This window comes from Cucumis sativus, chromosome 7, assembly GCF_000004075.3.
Source record: "Cucumis sativus cultivar 9930 chromosome 7, Cucumber_9930_V3, whole genome shotgun sequence".
NCBI classification, from domain to species: Eukaryota; Viridiplantae; Streptophyta; class Magnoliopsida; order Cucurbitales; family Cucurbitaceae; genus Cucumis; species Cucumis sativus.
The window spans coordinates 2920264-2935246 of record NC_026661.2 but is presented as its reverse complement, the minus strand read 5'-3'; the positions used below and the strand labels follow the sequence as shown (position 1 = coordinate 2935246).

Genomic DNA, 14983 nt, shown 5'->3' with positions numbered 1-14983 from the left:
CAAAGAAAAACTGAACTTATTTACTTACATGGTTTGATGGGATTTGTATGATTTTGATAGGGTGTTCATATAGGATAGACACTTGATCAATTTTAGTAGGACTTAAAGAAATTATTGTATGACAACAAAATATGTAAATGGAAATAGTTGGAGTATGGGACAAACAAATTTATTTTCAGGGCCCCATTAATTAATTAAGACTTCAATTCAATAAAGTGAGTGTTACCAATACATGAAACTTTTGCACGAACTTCCTCAATCAGTTAGAAATTATTAACTACAAAAAATAAATCCCATGTCCTTCATTTCAGGTTTCTTATCAAATAGGTATTAATCAAAATTATTATTACACATTTACTAAACAACATTTTTATAAAGGAAAAATGCATCTGAATTAAATACAACGGATATTACGTCAATTAAATGTTCATTTCTACTGTTATTCAATACTTTAATTACTTATCGTTTTTCTTTTTCTTACGTTGTTGAAACACTTTTAATCATTAATTAAGTATTATTAGAACAATAACTTAATTTTAAATTTAAGACTATTATTTTCTCTTGATAACAAATCCTTTTTAGTGGATGGTCTGAAAAGTATTTAGTTTGAGTTCAAATATTAAAGAGAAAAATGTAGACGAACAAATACAGCGACAAATGTTATTAAATAGACCTTTGAATTGAAGTATCCCAATTTAGAGAAATACCCTTTTAGTTTAGTTTAATTGAAATGGAAGGGAGAAAGAAAAATGAAGAGACTTGGTCAGGAACGACACCCAACTTTGTAGGGAGAAGGAGACTGAGAAGACGACTTGTCGTTTTCAAATTTTTGTGTTTTTGTGTGACGCCATAATGACATAAATTATTTGCAAAAATGTAGAGTCAAATAAAGTTAAAGTAAATTAAACCAAAGGCCATTGAGATATCATCATAGCTTTACTTTTCTTTCTCACATGATTACTCCTAAGAAGTGAGAAATATAATCCCCACTTATTAAAACTATATCTTCCCACAACCATAACCCCAACAACTCATTTATTGGGTGCTTTGTTTTTATTGAAATTACATATTATAAACTAATACATTCAAATGTTCATAATTACATAAGGACTTGTGAGATTTTTATCTGAAATTGTCTATTTATATATTTACTTGAAACATTAATTAATTTAAGTTGATTTTAAAATATACAAATTTGTCAAACTTGTTAGTATATCTACGAAAAAGTGGGACTTTGTACTTAGTTGGTTGGTAAAGTAAAACTATATGTGTTAGCTTTCTTACAGATTACTTTTTCTACGGTAGTTTTTAATATTTACTACCAAATTACTTTTTTTTTACCATGGTTTGTAAATTTTAAAAACAAAAACACTGTTTTTGAATTTTAAACTTTTTTTTTTTTTTGTAAATTTCAAATTCTAATTTGATTTTCTAAATTGTGGGTAGAACATAGACATAAAATCAAATACTGAATGTTTAAAAACTTGAAATGGTTTTAATAAGATAAAACACACATTAGTTCTACAAATTTAATTTTCTTTTAAATTAAAAAAATTATCAAAAGAATTATGATACAATATTAAATTTGTCTTTACCTAGTAGATTAGTTTTTGAATCCAAACAACGTTATCTTCTCATCAATTAATATTGATTCTACTTGTTAGATCTTCTACATATCTAAGTAACGAGGGTTTAAAATAATCTAATATTAAATTTACACATACTAATCAACTTAAGCTTTTTGATCATTTTAATTGATATTTTTTCTTTTTATGTTTAAAAATTAATCAGATCCACTAAACCACAATAAAATTTTAGCCATAAAATCATTATTTCAGACGTTTTGTCGTAGAAATTCGAATGGCATCATACTATTTTAGATTCATGCGAATCCTAAGGTGAGTGTAGCTTATGGGCCACCGAGTCCAATATACATTGTGGTTAGATCCTGGCAGGAGCTCATTTAGGCCCACTTCCAGGCCCAGTCAAGACTATGAAAATTGTACTGGAAATTTTTAAATAGATTTAAAAAATAAAGTATACACATGACTAAAATTAATAAATACCCCAACGTTTCATAAATCATAAAATTGTACTTAAAGCAAAATGTAGGGCTAATTCAAAAATTATTGTACTTAAAAAAAATAGTAAAACAATTTAAGTAAAAAGGTTGAATGTTTATCATTATTCAAAATTATTGTAAAATTTTGCTTAAATATCTTACATAAGTTAAATATTTTAATATATATATTAACATTAATAAAAAAATAAGCAATACATTTTTAAAAAGATTAAATAAATAAAAGGATTAGTATGAGAGAATGATCCCAAAAGTTGTGGATATTTCTAGAAAGAGGTCGATAAAATATGAAATTAGAGATGTAGCCTATTCTTGCATGCAAAGTAACACCGCCCTAACCTCCTCCGCCTCACTTTTCCCTTTTGCGCGAAAAACAGGAAAGATGTTTGCGGAGACCACGACGCCGACGCCCACGGCGGCAGGAGCCTCCTTACGGTATGTTGTCATCTTTGATTCTGTTTTTTAATTTCCTCTTCTTTCCCGTTTAATTTCTATTTCGTTGTACCAAAACTAGGAAATAATTACAGTTTTCATTTTGGGCGTTTCATTTCGAGATATTTCGTTTTTTTTTTTTTTTTGTTTGTTATTTATTGATTGTTGACGCTTCGTTAGTTACTAATAACAGAGAATGTATTGGCATCCTATGATTTTGACTCTTTTCTTCTCGGTTTTTTGTTTGAATTTAGAACAAATGTTTGGACTATATATCTGGGGGGGAATCTAGTTTAGATGATTATGTCAATTATTTTAATTTTTCAGTTGTTAAATGAATAACTTCAAGTATTGGGTTACTCTTCATGCTGCAGCCTCTGTTGGTTTCCATGTAAATTTTAATAGAAATTTGGCTATGGTTTTGTTGCGTAACTTCTAGTTGATCTTGATTCAGGTACAGTGGTGTGTTTTTGAAAAGATGTTTCAAGCCTAGCCTAGTGGTTACGCCCCAATGTCGTCGATTGGGTTCTGCTAACTTAGACACGAAGCTTGCTTTATCTATTGCCAAAACTAAACAGAAACCTTGTAAGGAATTGAAGTTTTCTTCTTCTAGAGGTACGATTATTTTTCAACTCTAGTGTTTTAATTACTTTTTATTTTCGTAATAGATTTTGTTAACCTTTGTGGTTGTTTGTGGGTTTGAGTATCAAGAGTTAATAGGTTGGAGATAGTGAGTTTGTGTTTGATGTGCTGAGTTATTTAGTCTAGAATTTGAAACATTGGAGAGAGGTAGAGGGAAAGAGGGAGTTCACTGTAAACGTGCAAACTTCAATACTGAGCATTGGTATAGTTAGTAGATTTGAGTTATTTAACAGTACGTCACCAACTTATGAAACCGGTGGACAAAACGTTCTCTTGTAGTGTGCACAATATTGTGAAGGTGGATTACAAAAGATATCCTTGTCTGTCTACCCTATATGTAGGATAATTATTATACTCTTGATTGTTGATTAAATGTAATGGGATAAGTCTACCTTGGGAAATCGGTTTTCGATCAACGCAAAACCTGGTCTGAGAACTTTGTTATTCCCTGGAAAACATCGTTCATTCATATTGTTCAGCTAGGATTTATATTGTTTATACTTTATCCAAGTTTCGCTATTTGATTCAATGCTATCATATTACTAAAGTTGGAGAAAAACTAATAATGTCAATTTTGAATATTATGATTTCCAGGAATGTCGATATCACATATTTCTGCAGCAGCATCCCCATATCTATCTGGGGAACAAGGCAGTCTATTCCATAAACTTCCACTTTTGCCTCCACGAAAATATGCTAAAAAGGGTCCTCGGGCATTCAGAGACGACTCTTACAGTGTAAAACGCCAATCTGGGGTTACCCAAAAACCAAAATGGTGGTTGAGGACTTTGGCCTGTGTTCCATATTTGATGGCTTTGCAGATGTCAAGTACAGCATATTACCTCATGCCCTTGTTGGAACACTTGGATGTTGATAATTTGATATTTTATGTCCCCGGATCCGTTCAGAGGTTACCGTGGTGGTTCCCCATGTTGTACTTCAACCTTGCATACTTTGGTGTCGTGAGGAATAAAGAATTGCCTCATTTCGTTCGGTTCCATGTTATGATGGGGATGTTATTAGAAACCTCACTTGACATCATATGGTATGCTAGCAATTTCATGCCACTCATACATTACAATGGCACATACGCAATGCAATATTGGGCTGCAGTGGCGTTCATCTACATTTCCAGCTTGTTAGTGTGTATTAGGAGTTCTCTCTTAGGGACTTATGCCAAAATACCATTCATTTTCGAAAATGCACTTATTCATACATTCTTTAATATAGGACGATATTATCGACCGTTCTAGAGTGCAGCTAGGTATGTTTATATGAGTCAGAGTCTTATAGAGTCTTATAGTTAGAGAATAAAGAACCAGAGAGTGTGCTCTTGATCGAGCCTGATGTTGTTTGTTAATTTTTGACCGTGACTGCCAATTATTTATGGTTATATTTGGTATCTTACTCTCATCTTTTCCCCTTTTACTATAGCTCTTTATTGGAGACAACATACTTAATTGTTGCAGTGTGCCAATTTAAGTATGTGACTCTATATATACACATAATACATATATATATGCATCATATATAGGCATACATATGCATACATACATATACACGCATATATATAGTGGTTTAGGGATGAATTTTTTTGTGGTGGTTTCTGAGGCATTTTGTACATTACAAATCCATTTCATTGAATGTCATCAAAAACAGTTTTTTGTTTTGTAATGAGACTACTGTACGTTAAATAATTACAATGAAAATGTGAAGTAAAAAATAATGAGAAAAGAAGGAAAAAGAATGTGAAATTTAACTAAAAAATGAAAATGAGAAATAAAAAATAGAAAATCATTACATCGATTCATTTGAAATTATAACTACAATATCATAAAAAGAATTCTACCATTGTCAAAGTTCAGGGCATACATAATTTAACAGTATCATTCAAAATATGTACTCAATAATTAGAACTTAAATAACCTCTTTCCCAACAAAGTCGTTGTAGTATAGTGGTAAGTATTCCCGCCTGTCACGCGGGTGACCCGGGTTCGATCCCCGGCAACGGCGTTTTCCTTTTGTTTTTCTTCCCTTGCCTAAAATATCTATTCGCATTGTAACTTTATTTAAATTGAGATACATATGGTCGTCATATATTTATTTGAAGCGGAATTACAAATGTACTCTTTTGTAGCTATTTTCTTTAAATTTGGCTATAAACTTGATTTCATTTTAAGTTAAATAAGATTAGTGTTTCTTAATACTTATTTCTGTTTCCAGTGTTTTCTCTTACACAAATAAAACTATAATTCTATCATTCTTGACTTTACTAAATAGATAACGAAGATCTATAAATAAATATATCACAAAAAGTTTTGGATATTTGATTTTGAAAACTAATTTCCATGCATATTCTTTTCACATATTTATTTCAAAGTTTTACAGAATCAGAAATAAAAAATGATTACCAACAGCAATGTTTTTCAACAAAAAATAAAATAAAATTAGAACAAATAGCTGCTCCGACATCATTCTATTTTTATTTTTATTAACAAAGTGAAAGCAAATGGGAAATAAGAATGGTATCGTGCAGATCTAAGTGAAACAACCAAGTTATAATTTATCATACAGAATCAGGATGAATAGATTCTTATCAAACAAGGTCTTGGTAGTATGGTAGTATAGTAATATAGCGGTAAGGTCTTGGGTTCCAACCTGTTGGTAAAATTAGTATATAATAGAATCTTATCAGCTCAGGGTAGGGAAGAAAGCAAGAGAAGCATACCTTTCAAAGCCAGTAGTTCTCCCATCCAAATCACCCAGGACAATCATCTTCCTGAAGACGCGCACCACGCTGGACTCGTCTCAATGCACTCACTCGACCCAAACGAACACCTGCATTCAAAATCCCAGCATTTGTACCTTTCTTCCAGTTAACGAACTTAATGTCGACATCTTTTTCAACTTTCTCTGTTCTTTCTTTCTTGTGATGGAACTTATTTACAGGTTGCTTTGCTCCACAGAGGCGACCGAAGTAGTAAAGGGGTTCGATGTAACAAGAAGATGAAGAAACAATGCCTTTGATGGTGGTTGGACAGATAAGCTTTATGAATTCTTGTATCTCTGAGAAGCAAGCATGGTCCGAATATGGAACTGAAAAAATGTACTTGTGCAACTTGGTAACCGATTCTACTTTTCCAGTTTGCTTCTCAATCAAGAACGGACCATTTTCATTCAACTTGCTTTGGCGATAACGGGTGATAAGAAGCGAACCAGAAGGAATACCATCTCCTTCATGGGGTCTTACCACCCAAGGAAGACCTGATGGCATGATTCCGATGGTTGGGCGCATCTGGTTTAATCCCTCGAGAGTATCTATGCTGAAGCTGTAGCGAGGAACAGCTCGAACTCTAGTAAGATTCGTCTTTGTAGTGAATTCGTTATTGAAACCAAGAAGATGCATCGTCTGCAAGCGTTCTGGCCATACCCAAACCTTCAAGAAGAAGTTAAATTTCTTTTCTTAAAAAAAGGATCAACAGTGAAAACCAGTAAGATAAGACAACCATCTAGCATGGCGAAATTCATAGGATTTTTGTATTCTGGGCAGTTGGACACATGGAGTTTGAACAGATACTTCTATACCTTATAATCAGCCTCAAAATAAAATATAATCAACTTGTACTACATTTTGTATCCACCCGTAAAAGTTCGAGATGGGAGTAATTCTTCAAAGAAGCTATTTTAATCTTCCATCACTCAATTTTACACAAAAAAGAGAGGCAGCACTATTTGAACCAAACTAATGAATCTACATGCTAAATTAGTCAATTTATGACTTGTTTACATGCTGTTAACCACTTCCATCGTTTAATTGTTGTGCCCTTCAATAAAAGAAAATTGTTCCAAAACCCATTAGTGAGCTGCATAATCACATTCTTCACTTAGAACTAACCTTCAATCCAAGCATGCGAGAAATGTGAACTAAAAGATCTTCCTTCCCCAAAGAATTAACGCCAATGATAATATCATGTTGTGGATGGGAGGCAATGATATCAACAATCTGTATCAATTAATTAAGAAACAAAAACATTAGAAAGGTAGAAAACTAGCAAAAGAAAACAATTTTAAGAAGACGATATGGTACTGGTTGTACGGGTCTAGGGTCCAATCCTAAGAAATAAAGAAACTCTAAAGCCCAATCTAATGATTAAAAAAGCCCCATTCCCAATGTTTTTCCAGAATGCATACTATCAGGTCAGAGAAGCTTCATTAGGTCTCTCTCGTGGCAATCCATATGAATGCACAAACTAACGTTTTATGGTTCAAAATGGTTATTTCCATTGAATTCAATCAAAAGCCAGGAGAATAATAGCATGAAATAACATCAAATAGCCTTTGCTTCCTCATGGCTGAGTGGAAAGAATCCTTCAGTCTTCAATCCATCATTTACCTAAATCTAACCCATGGTCAGCATTCTTACAAGGAAATGAAATTACATGCCATAAAGTATAAAGAAACAATCCAGAAGAATTCTTAACCTGCCGTGCAGCAATTTCTCGAGAAGGAAACGCATATGAAGGATTGCAGTAAGTATTATCCAAGTAAAGAACGTCGACAGTATTATCCTCGAGTGCATTCAGAAGCGCGATCCTTCCTTTATTCGCCCTTTCACTACTCATTTCCCACCGAAAATCCCCTGTGTAAAGCAAACAGCCAAAGTCTCCACGAAACAAGAGCATAACAGCACCTGACCGTAGCAAAAAAGGAACAGCACAGTAAACGCTTGATCAACTAATTCGCTCTAGGCTCTAGCAACAAACAAGAACAGAAACATAGTCCATCCTATTACAAAATGCAACAACGAGAAAGGAACAAGACGGCAAAAGCTTGATCAACTAACGAGTTCTAGCAACGAACCAGAACACAATCATAATCCAAATACAAAACGCAGTAATTCTTCCTACCGATACAAATCTTAAAATCGCCTATCATAGAATTAGATAAAAGAATCCATTCCTTTCAGAACTTATAACAAACAACTGCCTATCAACTCATCAAACAGCGAGATGAAAGGTTTGAATCTTTAATTACCAGGACAATGGTGAGCGTCGATTGCCACGACCTTGATAACTTTCCGTGAACCAGATGAAGGTGAAACCAGTGAGATTGAGTGCCATAAGCCGATTTCTAGGACACGGAGCAAGGAGAGGTTGAAACTAGGGAATTTTAAGGGGAAGAATTTGGCGGTGAGGCGAGAGCAGAAGAGTGGGCCTTTAGACCATTGCGAAGACAAGCCTTTGGTGTGGTCGGAGTGCAGGTGAGTCAGAAAATAGATTTGGCTACCCTCCGACCACCGGTCCACCGAAATCAGGCCATTCTCCATCCAGCGGCGGTGCCGGCGTAGGAGTCCGATTCGAATTTCCAACGAAACTTGGGAATTTGGCGGGATGAATATTTATGTTCAATAGAATTTGATACTTTCGGCGGTTAAATGAAATTCAATCGCACTTGATGGAAAAAAAAATAACGGTGTTGCGAACGAAACCACTCCGTTCACTTTGGCGTGACGCTATATCATGAATCATCCGTTAATTAATTATGTATTTCACAAATGTTAATTTTGAAGAAAGGTTTAGTCTTAGGCTCTTAGCCTCACGCAAAATTATGCAAAATTTTGTATTTTAATCGTATAATTGGATTTAATTTTTGGGATCTTTTCTAAGTGTAACAAAAATGAATTAAATTATTTAGCAATATATTAAAATACTATTGGTCATTTAAAATATTTTTTCGTAATTTTTTCTTGTTTAGATATTAATTAAAACTAATTATATTTTAGTAGTTGACTTCAATAATAGATAGTTTCTTTCTTTAGTCATCTCCTTGTCTGATTTCTACCTATATGTTTTCTTAATTGTGTGTACTATATAGTAAAATATTGGAAGGTTGATATTGACGTGTATTTTCTATCATTTTTGCATTATTCGTATTCAAATTTTAATTTTGAATCATTTTTATTTATAGTATCTTCCACTTTTAAAAGTAGAGATCATACTAAGTATTAATATTATTAAGCCAATTTATTTTTACAATTTTTTTACTTAAGATAATGCAAAAATGTTTATGGTAAAACATTCGTTTAGAAAAAAAAAACAAAAAAATACAAGTAATATATGTTTTGAGATGCAAAACACTGCAACAAACCATGACTTGACATCCTCAAGCTTTAGGAAGAAATTTAGAACATGATGACAATCAATCGGAAAAATTTGTGCCTTGTGAAAGTCACACGATAAGAGTCATGTTTAGTCAACTTGCGAGCAACACTCTTTCGGTTGGGATAGTTAAATCAAAAGATGAATATTGAAAAGGAAGATGACTAATGCCAGATGTTCTGAATCAACTCCTCATTCTTACTGTTGGATCCATAAAATGATTAGTAGTGCTGATAAGCACTTGCCAATTAGAAAGTATGTACAATTCACCCGCACACCCTTCTTTTTGTTGAGCAAGAGATGAGAGATTTCACAAATCACTATCACCTCCACATACAAAGGATTGTGATGGAAATTATAGATTCCATACGATGCCGGAAAGATATGTGCAAAGGGATCCAAAATCACACAACCAAACCTAGTGATATAATCACCTTCTTTATAAGATGCATCCACAAACAAAACTGATGAATTTTGTTTCCCAAAAGGAGATCATATCAAAAGATTCATTTGAAGGATATTGTTCTGAGCACAAATCTTACAAAAAAAAAACTTTAAGTATTGCTTAATTCATCCACTCCAACAAGCAATAGATAGAACAAACTTTTTATGAAAAATTATATTACCATCATTCCATATCAACCAAACACCCACACAAGCCAAAGCAAAATGCTTGGGTTTAGACAACCATAATGGTTGGTCCACGTACAATTTACAAAAGAGGCATCTTCCATCTGGGACCAAGTTGGGTTAAGAGTCCTCCAAGCAGATGTACTTGAGAACAAGCAAAAGAAGATGTATTCCATTTATTCAGTGGCCCCCCCACATATGTAAATATCATCAACATTAACGTGTCGACTGCAAAGACATCGTCTGTTGGGAGATAGTGTGAAAAATCTGCCACATGAAGTGCTTGATTTTAGAAGGGATTTTGGCCTCCCCACATTTTATTCCACCATGTTTTCCAGCCATTAGTACTTGTGGACGTTCACAGGCATCTGAGAGCATAATGTAGTCTTTAAATCTCTACGGGTTCTTGTTGGAAGTCAATCATCTGTTTGCCCTCTCCCCTCTCATAGCTCCTTAAAGGTAAATTTAATAGTGAAGTGGAGGATTTGATTCATATTGTTTAAGACTCACACGGTTATTTATTATGCCTACAGTTGAGAGACACTTTCCTTTGGCATAATCATTGAAAAGCTGTTTAGATTATTGTTATATTTGAAAGTGTTGTTCGAGTCAGATTGATATTTTCCTCATCATAAGAACTAAACTTTGATTCTAAAGTCGATAGTAAAAACTTTAAAATTTACCGTTGGAAGGACACAAAAGGAAAGAATTATTTGTTCTATCATTCTCTTTTACCAAATCCTTCTCTCTTGTTTTTTCCTTGTAATTTTGCCTATTTGTCTCTTCTCTTCTGTGACTCTATCACTTTCAATCTTCCTTTTCCAAATTGTTTTATCTTCTTTTTCAGTTTCAAGTGATTGCTTTGCTGCCACCTCATTTTGGCCTCACTTCCACTTTTTGTAGCCTCTAATCATCCTTTTAAACACTTCCTTTTAGAAATCTCTTTTACATAATTTCCTACATATCAAATTAGAGTTAAAAGGTTCATTAAAAGAATGTAAAAATATACAAGTTCAATATTATCAGGATTATGTCTTTAATTAACATGTTGTGATGGATTAAAAAACCTAATTTAACGACTTAAAAAGAAATTATAGAAAAAGAGAAATTGTGGAATTGTACAGACTCGTATAAAAACAAAGAATAATAGACAAACACTTCAATAATGAGAACAAAAGGAAAAGCCTTGGATTACATCAATGACGATCAATGTACAGCAACAAGTTTGAGTACTCAAAACAAAAATCAAAATGTGTCACCATAAAGAAACAAAAAAAAAATGTCATTGTCAAATGTTCAAGGGCATAGGTGTTGTTATTGCAATGTTGCCCGTTCAACGAGTGCAAATATTGTGTGCATCAATCATCGAAATCTTCATGAAATTTAATTTTTCAAGTTTCCATATTTACTCACAACATATGTGTCGTCATTTTATCTTTTATGTATACAATGATTTTTAATTCAAGGTACGTGAATTCATTGTCTTTTAGTTTTCATTTCTTATTGTATTTTATGAATATTGATGTGAATATGAAGTATATCCGTCCATTGGATAGAATCCATCATATTAAAGATACTTGTTTAATTGTTATGATAAACTTATACTTTTCTAATATTCTAAATAGGTTTACTATCACAAAATTATTAAGTCTTTTTCATGTCTCATGTCACTAAGGTCATATTTTCCGAGCAAGGAAATACTAGATGTATATTGATACGTTAGAGATTAAGAAGAGTGTGATTTGATAATCTCTATATTTATTGACTAAAAGACCAAATAACTATGCATTAGGGGTATTCAAATAACTTAACAACCTTAACTATTCACACCTACTTAACCCAAATTGTAAGGATTGGGTTGAATTTTGTATGTTTTTTCGGGTCGGGTTACATTTTGAAAAATATGGGTTGACCCAACCTAACCCAAATTTCCAATATTATTAAAATATACATTACAACTTATGAATATTATAATTCATACATATTATTACGAAGGTTTTTTAAATTTTGTAATAGATAAATTGAATATATTTTGATATTTAACATTTTGAGTTTCATTTAAGTTTTATGAAATTTTAGCTCTTAATAAACAATACACTTAAAATAAGAAAATAAAATAAATAAATAACCCGACCGACAACAACTTAATCCAAGGGTTGAATATCTTATTTGGGTTGTCAATTTGATAAAAAATTCGAGTTGATCTAAAAAAAATTCAATCCAATCCATTTAGGTCGCTACATATTTAAAAGATTATATACAAAGTTAAAGCGGTAAAGAAAGAATATTAAAAGAAAGAGCAGAAAGAAGAAGAAATGGAGAGTTGTTTTAGTACTAGGTGAAAAGAGAAGGCATATTTGAGTCTCTAACAAAAGTGGTATACTCATTATGTATTAATATCCACAACTACACCATTAAGTTAATTCTTACCTATTCAATCATAGGAAACATACAACTTTTAATTTCACTAATATTGTCTACCAAAGTGTAGTTTAATTGATTTAAGACCGTATATGTCTATTTCAAAGGCTTGGATCCAAACAATAGCCTTAATTAAGTAAATCTATAAATAACTCCAAAACAATTAAAAACACCTCATAATAACACATAAAAAAGCACTTCTTTGGTAACGAAAAAGAAATGGGGGAAATAATAATTAATAAATAACAATTTTGGTGTTGGAAGGAACTAATGCGATGGATAATGATAATTAAGGAAGAACATTAAACTAATTAATTACCGTTAGGGTTTGGTTATAAATGGAATCGTCGGTCAATTTTCCAACGCTTTCTTAACTAATTCTTGTTTGCAACTCATTTTGTCTTCTCCATCTTCTTCCTTCTTCCAATTCTTCACATTCTCCATTTGCATTTCTACTTTGTTCTTTATTTCCCACTTTCTTCTTTATAAATTTTGTTTCCCCATCGAATTTCAATTTCCTTCAACCGTCGATCACACCGTATTCCGAAATTTCCCACTATGAGTCTTCAACCTACACGATCGGAGTTGGAATCTACTGTTCTTGACGGCATCAGTCCTAATGCCGTCGTTCAAATCCAACCGTCGTCACCGGGTTCCTTTTTATCACCGCGTCATTCATTGGATTCTCAGCGGAGAATCGCTATCGCTGTTGATTTGAGCGATGAGAGTGCATACGCCGTCCGTTGGGCTGTTCAGAACTATCTCCGTCCTGGTGATTTGGTGTTTTTTCTTCACGTTCAGCCTACAAGCGTTCTTTATGGAGCTGATTGGGGATCAGTTGACCTTCATCAAAGGAATAGCAGCAGCGACGAGGTAAGCGCTGAAGAAACGCAACGAAAGATGGAAGATGATTTCGATAATTTCACTACGACCAAGGCTGCTGACTTGGCTCAACCTTTAGTGGAGGCTAATATTCCTTTCAAGATTCACATAGTCAAAGACCATGACATGAAGGAAAGACTCTGCCTCGAAGTTGAACGATTAGGGCTTAGTGCTGTTATCATGGGGAGCAGAGGTTTTGGCGCCTCAAAGCGAATTACTAAGGGCCGACTTGGAAGTGTTAGCGATTACTGCGTTCACCATTGTGTGTGTCCGGTGGTGGTGGTTAGGTATCCGGATGACAAGGATGGTTCTCGTCATGGAGATGCTGAAGCCGGCGGCTCGGTGAAGAGTATTATTAGGGAGGAAGTGGAGCTTGATCCAGTGCCTGAAGATGAGCAGGAGTATCATGATGGTGACGAGGAGGTCAAAGGTTCGAGTTCTTGACATTATTTATCTCAATCTTGTGGGTTCATTTTGTGTTATGTTTGTGTTTGGGTATATATTTTTTGCTCGTCAATTGCTTGATCCTTATGCGCCTTTTACCTGAGATTGGATCTTTCCATCTCTCTGTTCATCATTAGATTCTCTTTTTTTTTTTTTTTTTTCCTGTTGGAAAATAGATTGTATCTATTGATTAGATTTCTGGGTGGTGAGGGTGATGTATTGCAGTCTTTTCATTGGCCATTTCCAAAGAGTCTGTTCATAATTTCCTGGACTTCCATGGAGTAGTTTGCTTGGAATTTAGAATATCAAATAGCATTTCACTTGAAGGTTAGAAATCTGTCCCAAATCTGTCTTTTTCCCCCAACTAGTAAGTGATTTGTTTGATGTTTGTTATAAGCAGAGTTGAAGGGGACATCAGGGAAATTATGGACCAGCTAATCATAGACTCCCATTTTTGGTCATTGTTTTAGAGACTTCTAGATATATCTAGGACTTGTCAATTATGAATTTAGAAATTCAGATATAAATTATGGTTTGTTTGTTCGTTTGACTTTCCTTTTAAGAACGGATTGAAAATTCGAAGTATAGTTTTTTTTATATCTAGTTTCTTGAATGATAGTTTGCAGTTCTTATAAATGTTACATAGCCCTGTATAATAAGATTCGTCTGTTGTCTTTCCTCTTGAGCAGATGATTAAATGAGGTGAATGGTTGTTTGTGGCTGGTAGTCTGTTCATGTAAGCTAAATTTCAATTGAAATTTGACTTCTTGGCAACTAAGTGATTGTAATTTGTTTTTTAATATGTAGTATATGTTAGGGTAAACTCTGATTTGAGCACATTTGATTGTGTGTTATAGTCTGTTTTCAGGCCTAAAATTCTGCATTATTTAGCAATAATCACTAAGAACTCTGACATGCTTGAACTTTTTTTAATACAGAAACTGTACAGGTGACAAAGGTAGAGAAGATTGCTGAGTGAATTGAGTTGACTTGAAGAGTTTGTTGTTTGTACATGATGAAAATATTTCATATCTTTTGTTGGAAGAACAAAAACCTTTATGGTTAGAGATTTCCATTTTCCATTTGTACATGGTGAAAAAGTATTTCATATCCTCCGTTTGAAGAACAAAAAACTGTATGCTCAGATATTAGTTTCTATTTGTGTAATGTTCTTCTCACACTCTACTTTTCATATATAACAGTGCATATCTTACATATTCATCCCATGTTTCTTTACCTACTAAGTTTTGAGCAATTATCTAAAGTAAAGAGTTGTGGAATTTTAATATATTGA

At 33.3% G+C, this 14983-nt stretch overlaps 3 protein-coding genes and 1 non-coding gene across 5 annotated transcripts; 3 read left to right on the top strand and 1 right to left on the bottom strand.

Moving 5' to 3' along the window:
• Positions 1-2343: 2343 nt before the first annotated feature.
• Positions 2344-4567, top strand: LOC101219652 (protein TIC 20-IV, chloroplastic). Its single transcript, XM_004144523.3, has 3 exons — positions 2344-2515; positions 2967-3127; positions 3749-4567. Exons 1-3 carry the CDS (start codon positions 2397-2399, stop codon positions 4405-4407), a joined length of 939 nt encoding a protein of 312 aa, XP_004144571.2. The 5' UTR covers positions 2344-2396; the 3' UTR covers positions 4408-4567.
• Positions 4568-5095: 528 nt separating this feature from the next.
• On the top strand, positions 5096-5167 carry TRNAD-GUC. The gene has a single exon. It is a non-coding gene; the product is annotated as a tRNA-Asp (tRNA).
• A 434-nt stretch (positions 5168-5601) lies between these two features.
• On the bottom strand, positions 5602-8621 carry LOC101219892 (5' exonuclease Apollo). The gene is made up of 5 exons (XM_011660428.2): positions 8189-8621; positions 7636-7844; positions 7050-7157; positions 5883-6590; positions 5602-5812 (listed from the first exon to the last, which is right to left on the bottom strand). Exons 1-4 carry the CDS (start codon positions 8478-8480, stop codon positions 5913-5915), a joined length of 1287 nt encoding a protein of 428 aa, XP_011658730.1. The 5' UTR covers positions 8481-8621; the 3' UTR covers positions 5602-5812; positions 5883-5912.
• A 4098-nt stretch (positions 8622-12719) lies between these two features.
• Positions 12720-14906, top strand: LOC101217371 (universal stress protein PHOS34). Of its 2 annotated transcripts, XM_011660427.2 has the most exons (3): positions 12720-13675; positions 14379-14425; positions 14628-14906. In XM_011660427.2, exons 1-2 carry the CDS (start codon positions 12922-12924, stop codon positions 14384-14386), a joined length of 762 nt encoding a protein of 253 aa, XP_011658729.1. In that variant the 5' UTR covers positions 12720-12921; the 3' UTR covers positions 14387-14425; positions 14628-14906. The 2 variants fall into 2 exon arrangements, with proteins under 2 accessions (XP_011658729.1, XP_004144481.1); XM_004144433.3 differs by lacking the exon at positions 14379-14425 and having other exon boundaries at positions 12725-13675.
• Positions 14907-14983: the final 77 nt, after the last annotated feature.